General features: G+C 42.5%; 1 protein-coding gene across 2 annotated transcripts; it reads right to left on the bottom strand.

Moving 5' to 3' along the window:
* Nucleotides 1-8,981: 8,981 nt before the first annotated feature.
* On the bottom strand, nucleotides 8,982-21,107 carry Haus1 (HAUS augmin like complex subunit 1). Of its 2 annotated transcripts, XM_057789341.1 has the most exons (9): nucleotides 21,050-21,107; nucleotides 20,250-20,424; nucleotides 17,691-17,826; nucleotides 15,855-15,989; nucleotides 14,945-15,068; nucleotides 14,530-14,595; nucleotides 13,046-13,117; nucleotides 11,647-11,694; nucleotides 8,982-9,937 (listed from the first exon to the last, which is right to left on the bottom strand). In XM_057789341.1, the coding sequence occupies exons 1-9, from the start codon at nucleotides 21,083-21,085 to the stop codon at nucleotides 9,887-9,889; spliced, it is 843 nt and encodes a 280-aa protein (XP_057645324.1). In that variant the 5' UTR covers nucleotides 21,086-21,107; the 3' UTR covers nucleotides 8,982-9,886. The 2 variants fall into 2 exon arrangements, with proteins under 2 accessions (XP_057645324.1, XP_057645325.1); XM_057789342.1 differs by lacking the exon at nucleotides 15,855-15,989.
* Between the last annotated feature and the right edge of the window lie 1,505 nt (nucleotides 21,108-22,612).

Below are 22,612 nucleotides of genomic sequence, written 5' to 3'. Positions count from 1 at the left end.
GATGGTTGTGTGAGCTGCCATGTAAGTGCTGGGAACTGAACTTGAGTTTTCTGTGTTTATAATAAAAACGTAATACAAATAAGCAAAGTCTATGCATAGATAAGACATTTACACCACATAAGACATAAGTTTTGCTTAGCTTACAAAACTAAGATTTAGACTGGGAAGTCCGATGGTCTTTGAATTTATAGACTGCCTCTCTGAGATTGAGGGAAAATTCTTATCTTTATAATCCCACTACATAAGATCATGCTTAGTGGGTGCTAAGAACTGAGCCAATGAACAGTGAAGAAGGTCTTCCAGCTGTGGAGTCTGACACCCGAGAGTTGCCTGCGGTCTTTAAGGTCATACTGTAGGCAGCAGAAGAATGAGCTCCCATGCTCTGTGTTGAACAGACTGAAAACCCGGATCCTGAAGAGGGAGAGGGAGCACTCCCGCCTCCCTGCACTGTGGAGGCAGGCTGTCAGCCTACAAATGCTGCAGAGTTTAAAGAGAACCAAACATGTGGGAGCCGGCTGCTGTGAGAGAAGCCTAAAAATACACACCTGTACAATGTGAGGGGCAGCAAGTCGAGGTCAGAAGGGACACACGCAGCATGCTCCCAAATAAAGGTGGCAGACTGGCCTCTCAGTGGGGTCCCATCCAACCCACAGCCTCAGCAATCCAGGTACAGAGCCGCAGCCAGCCTAGGGTAAACCATCTCTCACGTGCTCCTGTGATAACCCACAAGAAAAAGTTTCCCTGGCAACCAAAGACATCCAATACCATCATTCCGCTCCTAAAATAGTTCCAGCCACATCTTCACAGCAATGTCTTCTCATTCATGCCACACCTCTCACCCACCAGGCAGCTTCCAGGGGCAGACGTATCAACAACTCAAGATCATCCCTGGCTACATACTGACTTTGAGGCCAGTCAGGTCTACATAAGACCCTGTTCAAAAAAGCAGACAACAAAGACAAACAGGACTATACATAATATATGTTCCTGAATTGGGTGATTTTATATACTTTGCATTATTAAGATAAGTGAAGAAATTTGAGTATGAATCATACTACAGTAATATTTCATCAATATTAAATTTCCCAAATTTGATCATTTTACAGTGCTTAGCTGCAAATGTTTCAGTTCTTAGGGGATGGATATAGTGAGGGAAGTAGTGAGACTTGTAGTCTAAAGTCAGACATAGAGACAAAACAACAGGGGCTGCCCCTCATACCACCTCCCCAGTACATACAACTAAGTTCACAGCAGAAAACAGTGCTTCCTATATCCTTTCTTTTATTCATTGACTTGTTTTTTTTAAATTGTTATTTGTGTGTGGACGTACACATGCCACAATATACACATGGAAGTCAGGGGACAGCTTGCAGGAGTTGGTTCCCTTCTTCCACTATGTGGGTTCACATAGTTGAATTCAGGCTGTCAAGCTGGGCAGCAAGTGCCTTCCTTTAGCCACTGAGCCATCTCACCAGCTGTGGTGGTTTGAACAAGAATAAATATCTTAGAGTGCTTGCTCCCTAGTTGGTGGAACTGTTTGGGGAAAGATTAGGAGGTGTGGCCTTGTTGGAGGAGGTGTGTCGCCGAGGGTGGGCTTTGCAGTTTCAAAAGCCTCCTGCCACTCCCAGTTAGCTTTCTCTCTCTGCCTTACTTGTGGATCAAGATGTGAGCTCTCAGCTATCCTGCTGCCATTCTTTTGCTCCATTATCATGGACTCTGAACCTCTACAACTGTGATTCCAATTAAACACTTTCTTTTATGAGCTGTCTTGGTTATTATGTCCCTTAACAGCGACAGAAAAGAAACACATAAGAGAAGTTGGTACCAGTAATGGGGCATTGTTATGACATGCTTAACCATGCTTGGGTTTTTTTTCTAGAGGAATGTCGAAGACTTTGGAATGTTATACTAGGAAAGCAGTTGAATGCCATAATCAGAGACTAATAGGTCATCCTAGCAGGAATATGGAAGGCAATGCTGCGAGATGTGTAGAAGGTGGAGGCACAGCTCAAGAGGTATCAGAGGGGAACAATATTGGCAACCAGGCTAGGGACCATTCTTGTGATACTTAGATAAAACATGTGGCTGCTTTCTACTCCAGTTCTAAGAATTTGCTTGAGGCAAAATTGAAAAGTAATGGATTAATTTATTTGGTGAAAGAGATTTCAAAACAGTCTAATATTGGCTCTATTGCGTGGTTATTAGTAACCACATTTATCTAGGTCTACAATTAAAAAAGGGCAAGTAGGGTGAAAAGAGGACTGGAAAAATTTATGTTAGAGCCAAGGTGTGTGCTTAAAAGAAATAAGGAGATAGGGCTGGAGAGATGGCTGCTCTTCTAGAGGTCCTGAGTTCAACTCCCAGCAACCACATGGTGGCGAACAGCCACCTATAATGAGATCTGGCATGCAGGCATACATGGAGGGAATGTTGTAGACATAATAAATAAATAAATCTTTAAAAAAAAAAAGGAGGGGCTGGAGAGATGGCTCAGTGGTTAAGAGCATTGACTGTTCTTCCAGAGGACCTGAGTTCAATTCCCAGCAACCACATGGTGGCTCACAACCATCTATAATGAGATCTGGCACCCTCTTCTGGTGTGCAGGCATACGTGGAGGCAGAATGTTGTATACAAAATAAATAAACATTAAAAAAAAAAAAAAAAAAAAAAAAAAGGAGAGCAAGATGAGGCCTGACCTGCATTGTTATAAAGGGAGAAGTACCCTCAGGGAAAGACTCCACCCAGACATTCCAACAATCTGAAAAAGCAAAAAGTCTAAGAAATGTTATACCCCTGAAGAACAATAACTAAGAAAAGCTTCTGCAGATATGACACAAGGGGGCCAGGCTCCAATCCCAAGTGGGAGGCCAAATTTGGCGGTATTGTCCACATGGTTTTAGTGTCATGAAAAATACATGAGTAAAGGGGTTGTGGAATTTTCATCTGACGTTAAGGAGAGTTACTGAAGCCAGGTGTGTGGCAGAATCCATTCGTGGAGATCCTGAGAGATTATTGAGTGAAACTGTGAAGGTGTGAAACCTGTATTACACTGGAGACCCTGAGATGTTAGATCAGCCAGAGCCATGGAATAACTGCCAAGAAGAAGCTACATTCAGGGGTGTAACCAGCCTGAGAGAGAGATGTGTCTTACAGGCAGCAAGCTGGAAGGGCACAGCCATCTAAGCCCTTTGACATCAATAGAATTTGGAGTTGACACTACTGGATTTTTGTCTTTCTTCTTTATGGTATTTCTTCATTTTGGTATATCTCCATTATGCTCCAATTCTGCCCTTTTGGAACATCAGTACATACTCTGTGCCACTGCATGTTGGAAGTATGTAGTTTGCCTTTTGATCTTCCAGAGGGTTGCAATTAAGAGATTACCTTGAGATTCAGAAAAGATTTGGACTTTTAAACTGTTAAAACTCTGAAATACTATGGGGCCTTTTGGAGTTGGACTAAATGCACTTTGCATCATGACATGCAGCTGGCCTATGGGGGCCAGGAAGTGGGATGTGATGGCTTGAATGAGAATGGCTCCTATAGGCTCGTATGTTTGGATTCTTGATTCCCAAGTTTGGGAAGAATTGGGATGTGTGGCCATGTTGGAGGAAGTATGTCACTAGAGCCAGACTTTTCAAAAATTCATAGCATTCCCAGTGTTCTTTTTGCCTCCTATTTGTGGATTAAGATGTGAGCTCTCTGGCCCTGTCCTTGGCAGAAGCCACAAAGTGGTCATGGGAGAGCTGGTCCCGCCCTGCTCCAGCCACCACATGGTTTTCCTTAGTTGATGGCTTCTGGTGTTGATGTGGGAAGTCCTTCTGTAAATGTGTTGCTTTTGTTGGTTAATGAATAAAGAAGTTGTTTTGGCCAGTGGCTTAGCAGAATAGAGCTAGATGGGGAAAACTAAACTAAATGCTGGGAGAAAGAAGGCAGGGTCAGGGAGACACCATGTAGCCACCAGAGGGGAAAGACGTGAGCTGCCAGCTGGAACCTTGCCTGTAGGCCACAAGCCTTGTAGTAAAATATAAAATAATAGAAATGGATTAAGATGTAAGAGCTTGGCCAGGCAGTGGTGGCTCACACCTTTAATCCCAGCACTCAGGAGGCAGAGGTGTGTGGCAAGGTCAGCTGTTCTACAAGAGCTAGTGCCAGGATAGGCTCCAAAGCTATACAGAAAAACCCTGTTTCAAAAAGCAAAACAAAACAAAAAAAGATGTAAGAGCTTGCTAGGAATATACTAGAGTGATTGGCCAAACAGTGATTTAATAAGCAGTGATTTAATTAATACAGTTTCTGTGTGGTTATTTCAGGAGTCTGGGTGGCCGGGAAACGAACAAGAGCCTCCTACAACAAATTGGCACACAATGTGGTTGACTGTATCCATGTTAAACCTAAGAAAGCTTGGAAAGGAATTCCAGACACAAAAGAACAGAGTTAAGCATAGCTTACCACCGTGCCTCCTTAAAGAGCTCTTCCTGATTCAGCAGTATTAAAAAAAAAGTTTTTGCAATGGTGGCTTCCTGGACCATGCTGCCAGCACAAACGCTGACTCTTTCAGGAGATCCAGCTACAGAGCGTGTAAATGGAGTTTGTGAGCAGAGTGCTACAGTTTGATTAATGGCAACGCAGACCTGCTGTGTCTAGACCCTGGGTCTGGGGCAGAGAGAATGGCTCTCAGAGGCAATGAATGGACCTCTGACATATTGAACTGGGCAGAGCCAAAAGACAAAGCAGCCTTGTTGGCCCTAGCCACACCCACTTAGCAAAATAAGAAAAAAGAAAAAGATACTTCTGGTCAGAAAATAATTACAGATACACAATAAAGACAGATTCAGATAAAAAAGACCTCTAAATTAGTCAGTGTTGGATAAATGTATGTAGGCTTGGGAGAGAGAAGAAAAAGTAACAGGAATAAAGAAAACTAAGCCATATAAAAATGGAAAATACACAGTCTGGATTATGTATATTATTGTGTTTTATTTGAATTTTTTGACTGCAGAGAGACATTTGATTCTGGGGACTGCTAAGCTAAGCCAACATATATATTTTAAAGGCTTCTTGATTTAAAGGTTTCTTGACTTCAAAGTTTGAGTCTAAGGATATGTTGCTTTGGAAAAGAGGTTCTTTTTTGATTCCACAGAGGATGAGAACCTGTGGAATCCTTCCAGACTATGTGGTTTGATGGACCAAGATCCCCCAAAGGTCACCATAAACACCCCCAAAACTTACTTCACTCAACTAAAAGCAGGAAGTAGTTTGGAGAGAACTATGCCCAAATTCCCTAAATGATTGTTTATAAATGTCTATTTACATTTAAAGGGGGATATGTTATAAAGATTTGCATTGGTATGGATCTTGGTTTATTGACACAAATTTAAGATCAATTTTGTTATATATATTTTCTGCTCTTAAGGTATTGTATTTGTACAGCTCACTTAAAAATGTAATGTATAATTAAGAAATATAGGTTACTAGACAATCATCTATAATAGTCAAACTTGTAGTCATGTTAGATTTTTTTCCTTTTTCTATTTTATTTATTATGTACACAGTGTTCTGTCTCCATGTATGCCTGCAGGCCAGAAGAGGGTACCAGGTCTCATTGTAGATGGTTGTGAGCCACCATGTGGTTGCTGGGAATTGAACTCAGGACCTCTGGAAGAGCAGTCATTGCTCTTAATCTCTGAGCCATCTCTTCAGCCCATCAGTTAGGTTTTCTAGATGTATAGAGATATACTTCACATGGATAGTTATTCTTCAAACCTTTCAAAGACTACAGAATATGGCATTTAAAATGTTTGAGAACTGAGGATTTTTCATGATGAGACACATCTGCTCCTGGCAGTATCAATTACTTCAAGAGGAATTGGGCACTGAACAGGCTCCTTATGTAGTTTGCTAACCATTTGGGCAAGAAACTGCTCTTGCCCAAACTACTTGATGGTATGCTGTATAAACTGGACATTCAGGACTCACAGAAAAATGACTGCTGAACTTACCTAAAGGTGAGACTGTCCTTCAGGGTTCCTGCTTCATGAAAGAGTTTGCCAGACATTCTGCAGGACACAGAAGAAAGTGACTGACAAACTGCCATTATAGGCAGAACTGTCTTTGAAATTTCCTTCTTCATGGAAAAGTCTGCCAGATACTATGGGCCTGTAGGCTGAAGATGAGTGCCCCAATGTTACAGAACTTTGGGTGAGTATCCAAACAAGATGTCTCTGTCAATTCTAGAGTTTTGGAAGTTGCTTACAATGTACTTCCTGTTTACTTAGGTAATATTATATCCTTCTAGAGTCTTTGATGGAATTGAAGAATAGTTATAATTAGTTTTTCTTATTTACGATAAAAGATAAAGTAGTGACTTAAATAATATAGTTTCTGAGTGATTATTTCAAGTCTGAATGGCCAGGAAGAAACAAGCGGCCTCTTACTACAATGGGGCGGGGGGGGGGGGGGGTTTGACTACTAGCAATTTGATCACGTTGTAGTGAATATACGGACAACACAGAATGGACTTGTTTTTTCTTTTGGGGGGAGGGGGATGGTCACGGGCTGGGGGCAGACATGGGAAGATGGAGGTGAGTATAATCAGGACACATGATGTGAGATTCCCAAATAATCAATAAAAGTATAACTTAAAAAAAAAAAGATGGCTAGGCAGTGGTGCACATCTGTAATTCCAGCACTCAGGAGACAGAGGCAGGCAGATCTCTGAGTTCAAGGCCAGCGTGGTCTACAGAATGAGTTCCAGGACAGCCAGGACTACACAGAGAAACACTGTCTCAGGAAAAAAAAAAAAAAAAAAGTGAGCTCTTAACTGTCCTTGTCCCTGCACCTTTGCTGTTGTCACCGACTCTAACACTCGGAAACCAGTAAGTCCAATCAAACACTTTCGTTTATAAGTTGCCTTGGTCATGGTCAGCAAAGAACTATTACACCAAAGCAGGGACTCAAGCAGAGTGAGAACCTGGAGGTGGAGCTGATGCAGAGGCCATGAAGGAGGCTGCTTACTGGCTTGCTCAACATGGATTGCTCAGCCTGCTTGCTGTACACCAGGACCACCAGTCCACAGATGGCACTACTCCTAGTGAGCTTGGACCCTCCTATATCAATGAAAATATTTGTAGCATAGGCTTTCTCAGTCTGGTGGGGGTATTTTCCAGAGAACCCTCTTCCCGAAGTTCCCATTGTTGATGTTAAACCAGCCTGCACACAGTTCCAGCTTCATTTCTCTGTATCATTCAAACTTTCTATTTCTTCAACAATGGGGTCTTAGCATCTAGTTATGGTGCTCAACCAAGAGCAACAGCAATACACTATGTTGTTTTGAGAGCCTCTGGAGCCTCCTTGACTAGTAATTCATAGGAAGGTATCCTATGCCAGGCACTGAGAATTTCATTTAATAACTCAGGTCTTCTGGGGGAAGCATTGTCCATCCATTCAGAGCATCTCCATTAGAACATGTGTGTATATTTATACATATATTTAAAAACACATACACACATACATATATTAAAACAGGCATGGTGACGTACACCTTTAATCCCAGCATGCAGGAGGCAGAAGCAGATGGATCTCTGTGAGTTCCAAACCAGCCTAGTCTTCATAAGTGCCAAGACAGCCAGGACTACATTGTGAGACTCTGTCTCAAAATAACATGAATAACAAAAACAAAAATGAATAAAAACACGTACCTTAAAATTAGTTTACAGAGTATGAAGCCCTAAGGCTTCTCCATCCATACTTAGTTTTGGATAACCCTACCATTCACTCCACTCAAACTCTTAATGCTAGAAATCCCCGTTTTCAGGTGTTCTACTAGCCCTACCTCCCTAAAGACCTCTCCCCTTCCCTTTCTAGATTCTTGACCTCTGCAGACACTCCCACTCAGACACACAAATCTAAAAATTTGAAGATATGATCTGTATATGCGAGAGAGCATGAGGTATTTGTCTTTCTGGGCCTGAATTACCTCATTTAATATTAGCACTGCAAGCACCACACATTTCCTAGGACTCTCTTAGCACTGGACTCCAGGCAGAGAAGATACAGTCTGGAGGCAGATGTCAAGGCAGCATGCTACAGAGACAAAGGCCATGCTAGGTCACTGAAGCCCACTTTCCCTTGCTCGAAATTTTTAATATTCTTCACTGTTGTATCTTTTGCTTGAGCCAGGATCAGGACATAGCCTGGTTTGGTCTTTAACTCTCAGCCCTCCTGCTTTTACAGCACAGTGATTACAGGTATGTGCCACTACCCTCAGCCATTTACATTGAGTAGAGGTCATCGTTCCTGTGACTTTTTGTTCTCACTGTAACTTTTGAAAATCAACCATCAGTTAAACTAGATACTCTGAATTGTCTCCATGGCCTTTTCTTTTTATGTTATTTCTCTGTATATATCTTGCTTAGAATTTTGTTCAGGTTTGGGGATGGCTCTGCGGTCTCCTTGGATAGAGTAAACTATAGCCTAGAATTCCTTTTTGTTTGCAGTTGAGGCAGAGAGAGAGTCTGTGCAAGTTAAAGAGCAGATGGCAAGGCAGGCCCTTGACAGTATTACACATCTTCTCCCAGGTACTCGGGCAGGCACTGGTCAGGCACCGTCTCCTGTGGGGCACTACCAATGTGCTTAGCATCCCAAATCAGATTAGCTTTGGCTCGGGCCAGTATGGTTGAATTTTGCCATCTGCCTGTGGACACTCTAAGAAAGCCTAGTTCATACATCTAGTAAAGCTTCCAGTCTATCACTGAGAGAAGTCAGGTACTAAACAGGAACTTGGAGGCAGGAGCTGAAGCAGAGACCACAGAGAAATGCTTACTAGCTTGCTCAGGTTGCATTTTTATAGCCAGCACCATGTGGCCAGGAGTGTCATGGCCCACAACGGGCAGGGTCCTCTCATAGCAATCACTAGTGATGAAAATGCCCTACAAATTTGCATACAGGCCAATCTGAGGAAGGAATGACTCCAGTTTATTTCAAGTTGACAAAAACCAGCAGAGACATGTACACCACACTTGTTGAATGAGCTGTGGGCTGCGTTCCTGCCACCCAGCTCCCGGCCGCCTGGCTAGCTTATGCCCCAAAATAACAACACACAAACTGTATTCATATAAACATTGGGCTGGAGACTGAACAGAGCTTTGTGTATGCCAGGCAAGCATCCTATCAACTGAGTTACACTCCAGTCCAGGATCTTCTTATTTTTAAGTTTTTTATATTGGTCTTTGAGCCTTTTGGTTATCCTAATAAAAGGCATGAAATATGAATTTACCACCATAAGCTATATAATTCCTCTTTCCAGCACTGGCTTAAAGGTCTAATTTTTTCCAAAAATATATTAACATTTGGAGACTGGCCAGTGTGAGTTGCTCAGGAATAGAGGCAAAGCCCTAGAGAAGGAAGCAGGCAGATGTCCACTGACCTAGCCGGTGAGAACTGTCATGATGGTCACCTAAGGGGAATACTGAAGGATTCCTTTTTTAAATGTGAATGAGTATTTTGCCTGCATGTATGTCTGTGAACCACATATGTGCCTGGTGCCTGCAGATGCCAGATGTCAGATTCCCTAAAACTAGACTAATGGATGGTTTTGAGTCACCATATGGGTGCTGAGAATCAAACCCAGGTCTTCTACAAAACCAACAAGTTCTCTACACTGTTGAGCCATCTCTCCAGCTCCTCCCCAATTTTTGAAAGATTCTTAACTGTCAGGTATACAGTAAATAACAGGTAACACAAAATGTTTTTTCCTATAAAAACTGTATTCAGGCCAAAACATTTAAATGCATGACCAAAACCTGTTATTTTATCAAGAAGGATATTGTTAAGTCCTCTAGGAACAGTCATTTACTTCTTGGGAAAAGGATGTCTACTTGGCTGTCACAGTTCCATCATGTCTACTTTCTTTGTAAGTTCAGCTTCGATGGCATCCTAGAGAAAAGAAATAAGTCATAAATTATTAACATAACTAAAATAAGATAAGTAGAAAAGGAAAGCATTAAAACAAATTTTATTTATTTTTTGTAGTCCTAGAGACCAAATTGAGGAACTTATGTAAATTAGTGAAGCCCTCTACTGCTGAGCTACATTGCCATCCCTTGGTGTGTGCATGTGTGTGCACATAAGTGTCTGCTACTAGTGAAGCCCTCTACTGCTGAGCTACATTGCCATTCCTTGGTGTGTGTGGTGTGTGCGTTTGTGTGCACATAAGTGTCTGCTACTAGTGAAGCCTTCTACTGCTGAGCTACATTGCCAGCCCATGTGCATGCATGTGTTAGTGTATGTAGTTTTGAGAGTCTTGCTATGTAGCTTTAGCTAGTGTCAAACTTGAAGTAATCCTTCTGCCTTGGCCTTCTGAGTAGTGAAAAACTTAAAAATACTATTGAGAATTTCAAATGCGCTTTTAAATATTCACTTGCTTTTATATCAACCCATCCTCTCCACTCCAACTGCCCTGCTGTGAAACATTAGTTGAAAATGTGTTACATTTGTTTATGCTGTGGAACATTTGGTTAATAATGCAAAGATGTGTTGTATTCTTTTAACTCTGTGACACTGTGTTATTCTGCCTGTCTAAAACACTTGATTGGTCTAATAAAGAGCTGAACTGCCAATAGCTAGGCAGGAGAAAAAAAATAGGCAGGACTGGCAGGAAGAGAGAATAAATAGAAGGAGAAATCTACACTCAGAAAAGATAGAGGAGCGAGAAAAATAGAAGAGAAGGACATCAGGGGCCAGCAACCCAGTTACACAGCCAGCAACGGAATAAGAAAAAAAGGTACACAGAATAGAGAAAGATAAAAGCCCAAAGGCAAAAGGTACAGACAGAACACTGTATACATAATAAATAAATATTTTTTAAAAAAAGATCAAGTCGGGGGCCGGAGAGATGGCTCAGTGGTTAAGAGCATTGCCTGCTCTTCCAAAGGTCCTGAGTTCAATTCCTGGCAACCACATGGTGGCTCACAACCATCTGTAATGAGGTTTGGTGCCCTCTTCTGGCCTGCAGACATATGCACAGACAGAATATTGTATAAATAATAAATAAATATTAATAAAAAAAACAAAAAGATCAAGTCTCTATATAAGGTCCTTTACAATTTCTTTTTTTTTTTTTTTAAGATTTATTTATTTATTATGTATACAGTGTTCTGTCTGCATGTATACCTGCAGGCCAGAAGAGGGCACCAGATCTCATTACAGATGGTTGTGAGCCACCATGTAGTTGCTGGGAACTGAACTCAGGACCTCTCGAGAACATCCAGTGCTCTTAACTGCTGAGCCATCTCTCCAGCCCCGAAATATTTATTTATATTTATGTGCATTGGTGTTTTTGCCTGCATGAATATCTGTGCAAGAGTGCCAGACCCCCTGGAACTGGAATTATAGACAGTTGTGAGCTGCCATGTGGGTGCTGGGAATTGAACCCCGGTCCTCTGGAAGAACAGCCAGTGTTTTTAACCATTAAGCCATCTCTCCAGTTCTCCTTTACAATTTCTATCACAAACCCTGTCTTGGGCTATGTATGCCCAAGCAGTTGAACCTCATCGCTTGACACAGCTTAGAAATCTTATTATCTCAATTTAATAATTGCTAATTAAAAAGGGGGAAATGAAGGAAGGAAAACGGGAACTACTTACTAATTCTCTCTTTGCCTCTTCAATTTTCACTTGAGCAAGAGATGGATTCTTAAAAAGGAAAACAAAACAAGGAAAGGTCTGATGAGAAGTTTCACACGGGCTCTGCTGAATACTGTTGGCACTATTTTTGGAAGCTCTAACCTTCAAGAGGAAGAGGTCACTATGGGAAGTTTTTCAAGACAGGGTTTCTCCACTGTCCTGGAGAAGCCCTAACTGTCCTGGAACTTGCTTTGTACACCAGACTGGCCTTGAATTCACAGGGATTTCCCCTGCCTCTCCCTCCCGAGTGCGGGGATTAAAGGCATGTAATCCCACTACCCAGTCCTGTAGGAGCCATTTTCTTTTAATTAATTAATTAGTTAGTTTGTTTGTTTATTGGTTTTTTGAGACAGGGTTTCTCTGTGTAGTTTTTTGGAGTCTGCCCTGGAATTTGCTCTGTAGACCAGGTTAGTCTTGAACTCACAGGGATCTGCCTGCCTCTGCCTCCTGAGTGATGGGATTAAAGGTATATGCTACCACCTCCCAGCTTATGGAGGCATTTTCTCAATTGAGGTTATCTCCTTCAGATAACTCTAGTGTGTGTCAAATTGACATCAAACTATCTAGCACAAGATTGGTTCCTGGTTTCTGTATTGTTCTCTGCTTCCAGGTCTGCCATGTTGTACTGACCTGTTCCACCTGCCTTTCCCACCACTATGGCTAAAACTATGAAAATGTGAGCTTTGCTACCAAATGAGTCTTTGCTCCCTTAAGTTGTTTCTGTGAGGGATCACGGTCACAGTGATACAAACAAAACAAAAAGGAAAGTCACTTCACAACACAATCCCTTCAAAAGCCAAGGAAAGTTAGCGAGAGCACCCAGCACACAGACAATACTGAAATTTACCAATAACCATGTGTGTGTGTGTGTGGGGGGGGGGTTAAGACAGGATCTTGGCGGGAAAGATGGTTCACTAGGTAATGGCACTTGCGCCAAACCTGGGGATGAGTGAAATTCTTAGTAAGACAACCAGCTCTGGCCTCCACGCGTACTGTGACACTCACCCTCTCCCCCAACAAAAGTAAATGTAACAAGACAGAGCCCAAACTGGCCTTGAATTCAAGACCTCAACCTCCCAAGTGCCGTGGTCAGAGATATGGTCCACCATGCCAAGCACACCACTGTCTTTGTTTTGTTATTCAGATACAAAATTTTATTCTGTAGCCAAAGCTATCTTAGAACTCACAGTGAACCTCTGCCTCGGCCTCCAAGTGTTCAGATTACAAGTGTGAGTCACCATTCTCAGTTCTGCCACTGATTTTACACCCTTGGAACACAAACCCACTATGCTCTGATCTCTTAGTGTCTTTAGAGAAGGTTTGAAGATGAGACTCCAAAAAAACCCCTAATAACAATTACCGGCATTAAATCTAAATAGGACTCCAATTTCTTCTTCAGGGGTAAAGTCTGCTGTTTTAGTTCCATGAGTTTCTAGAAATGAAAAGAGAAATATCCACAAAACAACTAAATAGTGCTCATTTCTGAAATAAAATGCAATAAAGCATTACTATATAGGGATCTGACTGAGATAGACTCTTGGCTTCCTGAAGGTCGGCAACCAATCTACCACTGAACTACACTGTCCAATCCACAGGTATTTTAAATCAAAAAACTTCAAACAGATCAGCTCATTTCTAATAGAAACAATACTTTCCCAAATGTTTAGAATAAATTATATTCCTACTTACACAGTATAGGACTACAGAGGCTAACAATATGGTTCAGGGGTAAAGCCTGGAGAGCTAAGGTTTTTCTATTTTCTTTTAATTGTATTTTATTTTATGGTATAAAGTTTTTGTTTGTTTTGTAACCTTTTTTATGTGCCCCTAGAGGTAAGAATAATGTACTGAATCCCCTGGAACTAGAGTCACAGATGGTTATAAGCCACTGTGTGGGTGCTAGGAGACAACCTGGGTCCTCAGCAAGAGCACAAGCACTGAGCCATCCCTCCAGCCCGTTTCATTTTTTACGTTCATTTTCTGTGTATGAGTGTTATGCCTGTATATACGACTGTGAGTCATATGTATTCCTGGTGTCCACAGAAGCAGGTGTCAGGTCCCCTGCAAGTGGAGTTACAGACAGTTGTGAACCACCATGTTGGTGCTTTCTACAAGAGCAGTCAGTGCTCTTAATGGCTGGGTATCTCTCTAGCCCCTGATAAGCTAAGTTGGATCCCAGGACCAATGTGGGGAAAAGAAATCAAACTCTTCTAAATTGCATGTGCTGTGTGGAAGCTGGAGGTTGACATTGAGTGTCTTCTCAGTCACTCAACACCTTATTTTTTGAGACAATGTCCTTCACTAGACGTGAAGCTCACTGATAGGCTAGACTACCTGGCCCAGGAGTAACCAAGCTCATTATGTTACCTGTGACCCCTTACCTACACTCAGACGTGGTGAGAGGATGGGTGCCAAGTACAAGGGCTTCAATGTCTGACTTGAAGCTGGAGCTGCTGCTCAGTAGTTATGTAAAGTCGGGCAAATTACAGATCCTTTCTGTAATTCCCTCATCTACATAAAGGGACTGATAACACAGAAACTGCCTGTCTTTAGCCCCTCACTCCCCAGGGCTGGGTTTACATGTTCAGCCACACCCAGCTTTTACATGGGTGCTGGGGACCCAAACTCAGGTAAGCACTTTCCCAACACTCAGCCATCTCCCTCACCCTAGGACCTGCATCTTCTGCTGTCCACTGAAGAACACAGTAGAGGGCCCTCAGGTCTTAGACTTTTTAGCCTTTAGAATCACGAACAAAATAAACTTCTATTTTAACTGCTAATAAATGATTCAGTCTGGAATATTCTGTGACAGCAGCAAAGGACAGACTAAGACAGGAGGCTTACCTCTGAGAGTGCCACTAGTGAGCGATGGGACAGAGACATATCCATGCCTCTGGCTAAGAGCTGCTCCTGCAATGTGAGGAAAAAAAGAGTTCAGCTGAAAAATCCATTCGAAAGAAACTATCATGAAAATGTTTTCAACATGCAATAAAGAATGCTTTGGATGACAAATTAAAAAGCACACATGCATCTAAGCTAGTTGTGTGACTTGTGAATCCTTTCTGCACTGAGACATGGTGAGAAGATGGGTGCCGGGTGTAAGCCTTTAAATGCCCGACTTTGAACCTGGAGCTGCTCACAGTTACACAGACGTGGGCAAGTTACAGACTTCCCTGCAGTTCTGTCGTCTACAGATACTACTTCCTACTGGGAGGACAGCGGTCCGAGAGGCTAGCTAGATACAGCGCTTTATACACACCTGTGCAGCTTTGATTCCAAACCTGAACTCCGCTGCCTTTGCTTTCAGGAAGTCCATGTTCTGAAGACGACTGTCAACTTTGGCCCTCTCTGCAGACAGATGCAGCTCTGCCTTCTTGAGATCTCTTCCAAAAGTAAGATTAAAACATTTTTTTCTTCCCAGTAAACAATTATTTAAAATAACAAGAAAATCAACTCCCTCCTCAGGGATTTAACTCTGGCTTAGTCAACATAGACAATCTACTTGGCAGCTGTTCCGTCACAAGTTAACGCCCCAGACTGCGACGCATTTACCTCCATGTTGCCGGTGTGGGGCTTTTCTGAACATAGAAACATTAACATTAATCTATAACAATTATTTTTGGAACAACTAAACATGTTATTAAAAAATGGTTTAATATATCCTAAGCCAATTTGAAATACAGAATTCCAAAGACCTCTCTACTATATGTGACATGACACAGTGCCACTACATACATTTTATTTGTTGAATACATTTGTATGTGAACAAATTACTCTGCCTTTACATAAATGCTAACCACCAGCTCTAATCTCTGGGCCAGTAAGGATCTAAAGGCTCACAGCACCAAAGAGGGACATTAGAACGACAGAAAAAACATACCAAATATGTGTCTTTAAATTATATGATAGTTTGTGAGTATAAAAATTTGAAAATTATAAAACTACACATTTTTAATAAAGCAAAAATAAATATATGGGTAATAAGCGGTATAAAGTAAAATATGAAAATCTGTACCTAAGCCCCTCCTGAATTGTTCAGGCAGCCATGGACTTAAGTGGCTCCTGCTTCAGCCTTCCAGTAGCTGGGATTACAGTCCTGTGCCATCATGTTTGATTTGACAATGTCCTACTAATGCTTTATAATTGAAAAGGTCAACGTTTCAACTCACTCTCGTAGACATTTTTCTAACACTAATGTTGCAGTCAGATTTTTTCCAAGTTTTCCCAATTCAAGATTAATTTCTTCACTTTTGGATTTGGTATGAAAAAGGTCAGAAGTCAAATCATTCACTGTAGGAATAAAACTGAAAGAGGAACTTGGTTACACAGACGAGCTGAGGATAAGTACTGCTAAAAATGATATCTCTGGAGTTTATGTAATCACACTGCTCCATCCATTTATACAGCTGACACATGCTGTTCCCATTGCCTGAAATGCCCGTCAGCAGGCAAAACTCCCTTTTTCCCTAGGTAGGCTGAGTGTGGTAGTACACACCTTTATTCCCAGGGCTGGGAGGCAGAGGCAGGCAGATCTCTGAGAGTTCAAGAACCCACTGGTCTGCAGAGTAAGTTCCAGGCTAATCAGGGATACATAATGAGACCATGTTTTAACAAAATAAAAACAAAACCAACAAACAAAAACCCTAAGAAAAAACCCAAAAACCTCTCAAGTAAGATTTACCCGTCCTGAATTACTGTCCTTTGTCTGTGCTTGCCAGGGATAGCATCCTTAGTACACGAGTCTAACTCATGTACAGAGCAGCTGTTACAGGGTGGCAGAATTCTCTCCACTGTTCTCTCTCATTTGACTAAGAAACTGTCTTTGAAGGACATGGCTAGCTCCCTATTCATCTCTGTTTCCCTAGTATTAACACCTACACAGCTGTGTTTGGTATCGGAAGAACTGATTTGGTCTACATCACTGCTGCCTGTAGTCTACACGCTTTTACACTTACAACACCACCCTTTAAGCATTATATAAAGCCCAAACCTTTCCACTGGCAGTTATGCACAACAACTTCTGTGTACTTGCAGTAGTAGTCCTAGCTAACAAATGGCCTTTGGAGTCAGATTTGCTGAGTCTCACTCTTCAGAGTCCTCTGAGAGCGGTGGAAGAAGTAGATCATCCTACAGGTGAAAGGTCTGTCTCAAACAATGAGGGTCTTTAGCATGGTGGTGATTGTACACGCCTTTAAACCCAGCACTCAGGAGGCAGAGGCAGGTGAATCTCCGTAAATTCAAGGCCAGCCTGATCTACAGGCTGAGTTCCAGGACAACCATGGCTACACAGTGAAACCCTGTCTCAAAAAAAAAAGGGGGGGGGGGGCTTAACTTATTTAATGATTTAATGTTGTATATGACAAAAACATGCTCAAGCAGGTCATTTAACCTACTACTGTTCTGCTTGTTTGGTGGAAGGCGGGTCCTCACATAATATACACTGGTCTCAAACTCCCTAAGTGGCTGATGATGACCTTGACTTTCTGATCTTCCTGCCTCCAGCTCCTGGGTGCTGGACTTATCCAGGGTTATGCCCACATACCCAGTCTACAGCTGTCCTAGTTTGTTCATTAGTGCTGTGATAAACACAAGACCAAAGCAGCATAGAAGAGGGTTTATTTTAGCTTACACTTACAGATATAACACTTAGAGAAGTCTCAGGGCAGGAACTCAAGAAAAAGCAACAGAGGAACACTGCTTACTGGCTCCATCTCTCTGTCTCCTACTTGGCTATCCTTCTTATGTAGTCCAGTGCTACCCACCCCTGGTAATGTTGTGCTAACTAGAACTCAGAGCATGCAAACCAACACCCAAACCAACAACAAAACACCCCACCCAAACCAATCAACAAACTTAACAAACGAAAAAAAAATCACCTCAGCACTTTTGCATTTATTGTAAATTTCCTATGCAGAATTATAGTGAGAACCAAAAAACTCCTAAAATCAAGGCCTTGCAGTATATTCTCCTATGCGAACACAGACCAAAACCATTACAATATTTACCTTGCTAGTGAAGTATCCTTTGTCTCCAAGGCTACTGCACTGTCAACCAAGGCATTTAGAAACCTGGAACCAGTGTTAGACAGAGCAGCAGGGGAAAAATTCACACTTTCCATGAGAAAGTCCTGAAGATGTTTGGCTGAAACAAAAAAAGAATTTTATGGTGTCTCAGATGTTTTGTCTTTCTTGTTTTTTAAACTTTTATCATAGATGTTTTAAAAAAAGATTTATGTGAGCCAGGCATGGTGTTGAAAGCCTTTAATCTCTCTTTTTTTTTTTAATATTTATTTATTATGGATACAATATTCTGTTTGCATATATGCCTGCAGGCTAGAAGAGAACACCAGACCTCATTACAGATGGTTGTGAGCCACCATGTGGTTGTCAAACTCCAGAGGCAGTGCCACCCAGAATCAACCAAAACCAAAACAGGACACCTCTGATCTAGGCTAACCAGATCTACATGGAGAGTTCCAAGAGAGCCAGGGCTACACAAAGAAAGCCTACCTCAAAAAATTATTATTATTATTATTTTATTTTTAATTATGTATATGTGTGTCTGTGCACTTTGAGCACAGGTAGAGTTGTGAAGTGTCCAGTGGGTTGTGTTGGGAACCAACTTGTTCAATCCTCAGGACCCACAGTGGAACACAGAACTGACTCTCCTGAGTTGCTCTCTGACTTCCACGTGCTCATGTACCCACGCCTCAAAAGCAGTAAGTGAAATTAAGAAAGGAAGGAAGGAAGGAAGGAAGGAAGGCAGGCAGGCAAGCGGGATCACTATGCAGACCTGGAATTCACAATGTAAACCATAACAGCCTTGAACTCAAGAGATCTGCCTGTTCCTGTCTCCTGAAAGCTAAGACTAAAGAAGAAAGCCACTCTATCCATAAAATAAGTGTAATTTAGCTAGATAGTGGTGGCGTACCCCTTTAATCCCAGCACTGGGGAGGCAGAGGCAGACGGATCTCTATGAGTTCAAGGCCAGCCTGGTCTACAAAATAGTTTCCAAGACAGCCAGGGCTGTTACACAGAGAAACCTTGTCTCAAAACACTTAAATCCCCAAAAATCCAATTTCAAAAGACCATATGTATGAGAACCCAAATAAAGGAGTAAACATGGAAGTTTTGCACACCAAACTTTCTGTGCTAATTTTAGAAGACTACTGGGCTGGGATTAAAGGCCCAGCACTTTAATCCCAGCACTGGGGAGGCAGAGGCAGGCGGATCTCTGTGAGTCCAAGGCCAGCCTGGTCTACAAGAACTAGTTCCAGGACAAGCACCGAAACTACAGAGAAATGTTGTCTCAAAAAACAAACAAACAACAATAACAACAACAAAAAGACTATTGGAAAAAGTATACAAGCGTTAGAATTAAATATAACTGCACTATATTCAAAATATCATATAATGTTTGGGGAGATGTTCAGTTTGTTGTGGTTGCTGTTGCTTGTTCTGAGACAGGATCTCTATGTAGCCCTGGTTATCCTGGAACTCTCTATCTAGACCAGGTTATACTCGAGACCCACCTGCCTCAGCTCTTGCAGAGGGTCTAGATGCAGTTCCCAGGACCCACATGGTGGCTTACATTCACACTAGCTCCAGTTCCTGGGGCTCCAACACCCACTTCAAATACCAGGCATGCACGGAGTGTACATGAATCCATGTAGACAAAACACTTTTACACATAAAATCTTTTTTTTTCCAAAAAAATATATATAACAAATGTCCCGTACCTGGTTCAACACATGGCAAACAGATCTCACTTCCTCTGTTTGGTGCACTGTCATCCTCAAAACTTTTTGTTTAAGCAGAATGAGCATAAATTTATTAAGAAAAAGTAATGAAGAACCCTAGCGTGAGAGGAGTTCCAAAGAAGGAATGTCCCAGAATGACTTCTGTCCTTCCCTTTGGCTTTGTACCCTGCTCTCACTCTCCACACCAACAAAAAGAGGGGAAAGCAAGGCTTTTTGGAGACAGTCTTGCCATGTGATCCAAGCTGACACTGCATTCACGATGATTCTCATGCTTCACCTTCTGAATGCTGGGATTACAAGCTTTCACCATCATGCCTGTCTCCGCAGGAAATTTTAAAACAAGTCTCTGATCCACAGCCCCTGGTGATTTGTCCAAGTCTCATACTTCAGGGCTGCTGCCTCTAGTGTCTGCGCAAGCTCCGGAAGGGGAGAAAACTACAAGCATCTTTCTTGTTAGGCTAATGCACTTTTGTTCTGGTTTTTGAGACAGGCTCTTACTATGCAGCCCAGGCTGACCTTTAACTCACACATTCTCCTGCCTCTGACTCTAAAATGTTGGGGTTAAAGCTGTTCTCCCACCAACCCCACCTCAGCAAATTTAATTCTCTTTTAGGACTCACTGTTTTACTAACAGAGTACCAATAAAACAAACTATAGTAAATTCCTAATTTGGAAGTTACTATAATGGAGCAGAAGTCAACTGCCCAAAAAAATAATAACGGTGATAATCAATCCAAGTATCCTATCCTAATCGTGCAAATCTAGTTACCGCTACGACCTCTTTCAGAACTCGACATTAACTCACCTTCTGACTCATACTCATTTGCTTTCTGTTTTAAGTCCTCTATTACCAGGCAGATGTCCTTGTCCCGGACCCTGTTGCGTTCTGAAAGGTGATACAAAATTTCTGTCGTCCGTGGATTCACCTCATACTGTGGAATGGGATGGTCTCCGAATATTTTTTTCAACCACGCCGCAACCTAACCATGAAAAGGTAAGCCTTGTTATAATGGCACAACAGAATCCGACAAAGCAGGGCTCCGCAGCCAACTCAACGTTTTGTGTGGCTATTCCGGGGTCCTGACTTGTCAACAAGGGAAAAGTCGAAATGACCAAGGACCCTCACTCTTTGCCAACACTGCAAACGCAGCGTCAGGCAAAACAGAAACAAAAACCACCACCAACAACAAATCGAAACAAAACCCCACAACTACCAGATCTTAATGAGCGAGTGTGAAGTGTGTGAAGATCCGTGACGGTCTGAAAAGCAAGGGGTCCCCAATACATCCTAAATCCCCCAGTGCCAGGCGGTTCCAGGAGTTGGACTGAGGCTCGGGTGTTTGAATTCCAGGCTGAAGCAGCAGAGGCTGGGCTGCAAGGCGGGTTTGCCTCGGGAGTCCCACTCCAGCCTTAAGTGCGGGGCTGACACGGTTAAGGGAGGGCATGGCCTCCTCGGGGGGCCTCCCAGCCTGCAAGGGTTCTCGGGGCTCGCGGGGGCACCGTGGGATCGGGACAGAAACTACAGTGGCGGCGAGCGAGGAGCCCGGCCGACTCAAGGCCCCGGGAGGGTTAGGCAGGTTCCCCCGACCCAGCTCCGGATGTCACCTGCGATTCTCTCTCCTCCGGCGCCGCCATGGTCATAGCTCCCGCCACCTCACTCTCAAAACCTCGCGGGGAACGCCCCAGGCCCCACCCCCTAACCGTTGTGTCTGCCCCTCAAGTGCGGGAATTCTGGGAGTTGTGGTTTTTACCCATTCCAGTACCACGAACGCCTCAGGGCCTAGTCTGATTGAAGGTTTCGCAGACTTTGCTGCATTCTTGGATCTGAGCCCACTGTGTCATAATCATAAAAATTAGAAGAGCTGCTAAAGGCAAGTTTTTTTTTCCTTATATTTACCTCTTCAATCAAAAGATACTTTAAAAAATACCTGTAACTTTCAGTTTTTAGTCTTCAGATGGTATCGCTCGCACACTGATTGCATAAATTATTTTTGAATATTGTGGCACTTGCATGTAATCCCAGAACTAAGACATTACATAGTGATATGGCAAGCTCCATGTCAGCCTGAGCTATGGCGTGAGACTGTCTCAAACAAACAGCCATACTCAAAAGGGTTGAACTTCTTGACTGGGAGTTGGTAGAGTGCTTACCTGACATGCAGGTTGGATCTCCAGCAGATCCTTTACTGTATATGGTAGTATACACTTGTAATTCTGGCACCTAGAAGGTCGCGGAAGGGTGATCGGAAATGTAAAACCATCTTCAACTACATAGCAAATTCAAGGCCAACCCCACTTATATGATGAAACCTGTCTTAGGTGTTTTCTTTTTTCTTTCTTTCTTTTTCTTTTCTTTTTTTTTCTTTTGTGAAGAGACAACATGGCCACTGCAACTATTATAAAGAAAACCTTTAATTGGAGCGGCTTGCTCACAGTTTCAGAGGTTCAGTCCTTTATCGTCATGATGGGGACCACAGTGGCATGCAGGCAGATGTGCTGGAGTCAAGAATGTTACATCTTGAAGTCTTGAAGGCAACAGGAAGTCAACTGATAGTCATGCTTAGGGAAGCTTGAGCAAAAGAGACTTCAAAGCCCACCCCCACAGTGACACATTTCCTCCAACAAGGCCACACCTCTAAATAGAGTCACTCCTTTTGGGGATCATTTTCTTTCAAACCATCACAAAAACCTATCTCAAAAAACCAAAACGAAATTAGTTTTTTATTATACACTGACATAGGAGCTGCAGCTATCTTCATATTAGTTTCTGCTATCAAGGATCTAAATGTCCTTAAGATTTATTTATTTAAGTTTTTATGCTTTTATTACATTTCAAAATTTGTTTGGTTTGGGGGAGTTGCTGGTAGGGTGTCAAAGCACAACTTTCAGGAACAGATAGATTCTTGTTGTGGGATACAACTGTACACTGAGATGTGCTGCTCTCATTGTTAATTAAAAGCAGATTGTCCAATGGCTAGGCAGGATTTGAGGGCCAGGAGAATGCTGGGGAGAAGAAGGGCGGAGACAGAGGAGTTGCCAGCCAGATGGGGAAGATGCAGCATGATGGGGGCATGGATGAGGTAAGGGGGCCTCGGGGCAGCACATAGATGAATAGACATGGGTTCATTTAGAGACACACATAGGTCTGATCTACATGGGAAGTAGAAA

This window comes from Chionomys nivalis, chromosome 14, assembly GCF_950005125.1.
Source record: "Chionomys nivalis chromosome 14, mChiNiv1.1, whole genome shotgun sequence".
Lineage (NCBI taxonomy): Eukaryota > Metazoa > Chordata > Mammalia > Rodentia > Cricetidae > Chionomys > Chionomys nivalis.
This window is presented reverse-complemented; position numbering and strand designations above follow the sequence as displayed.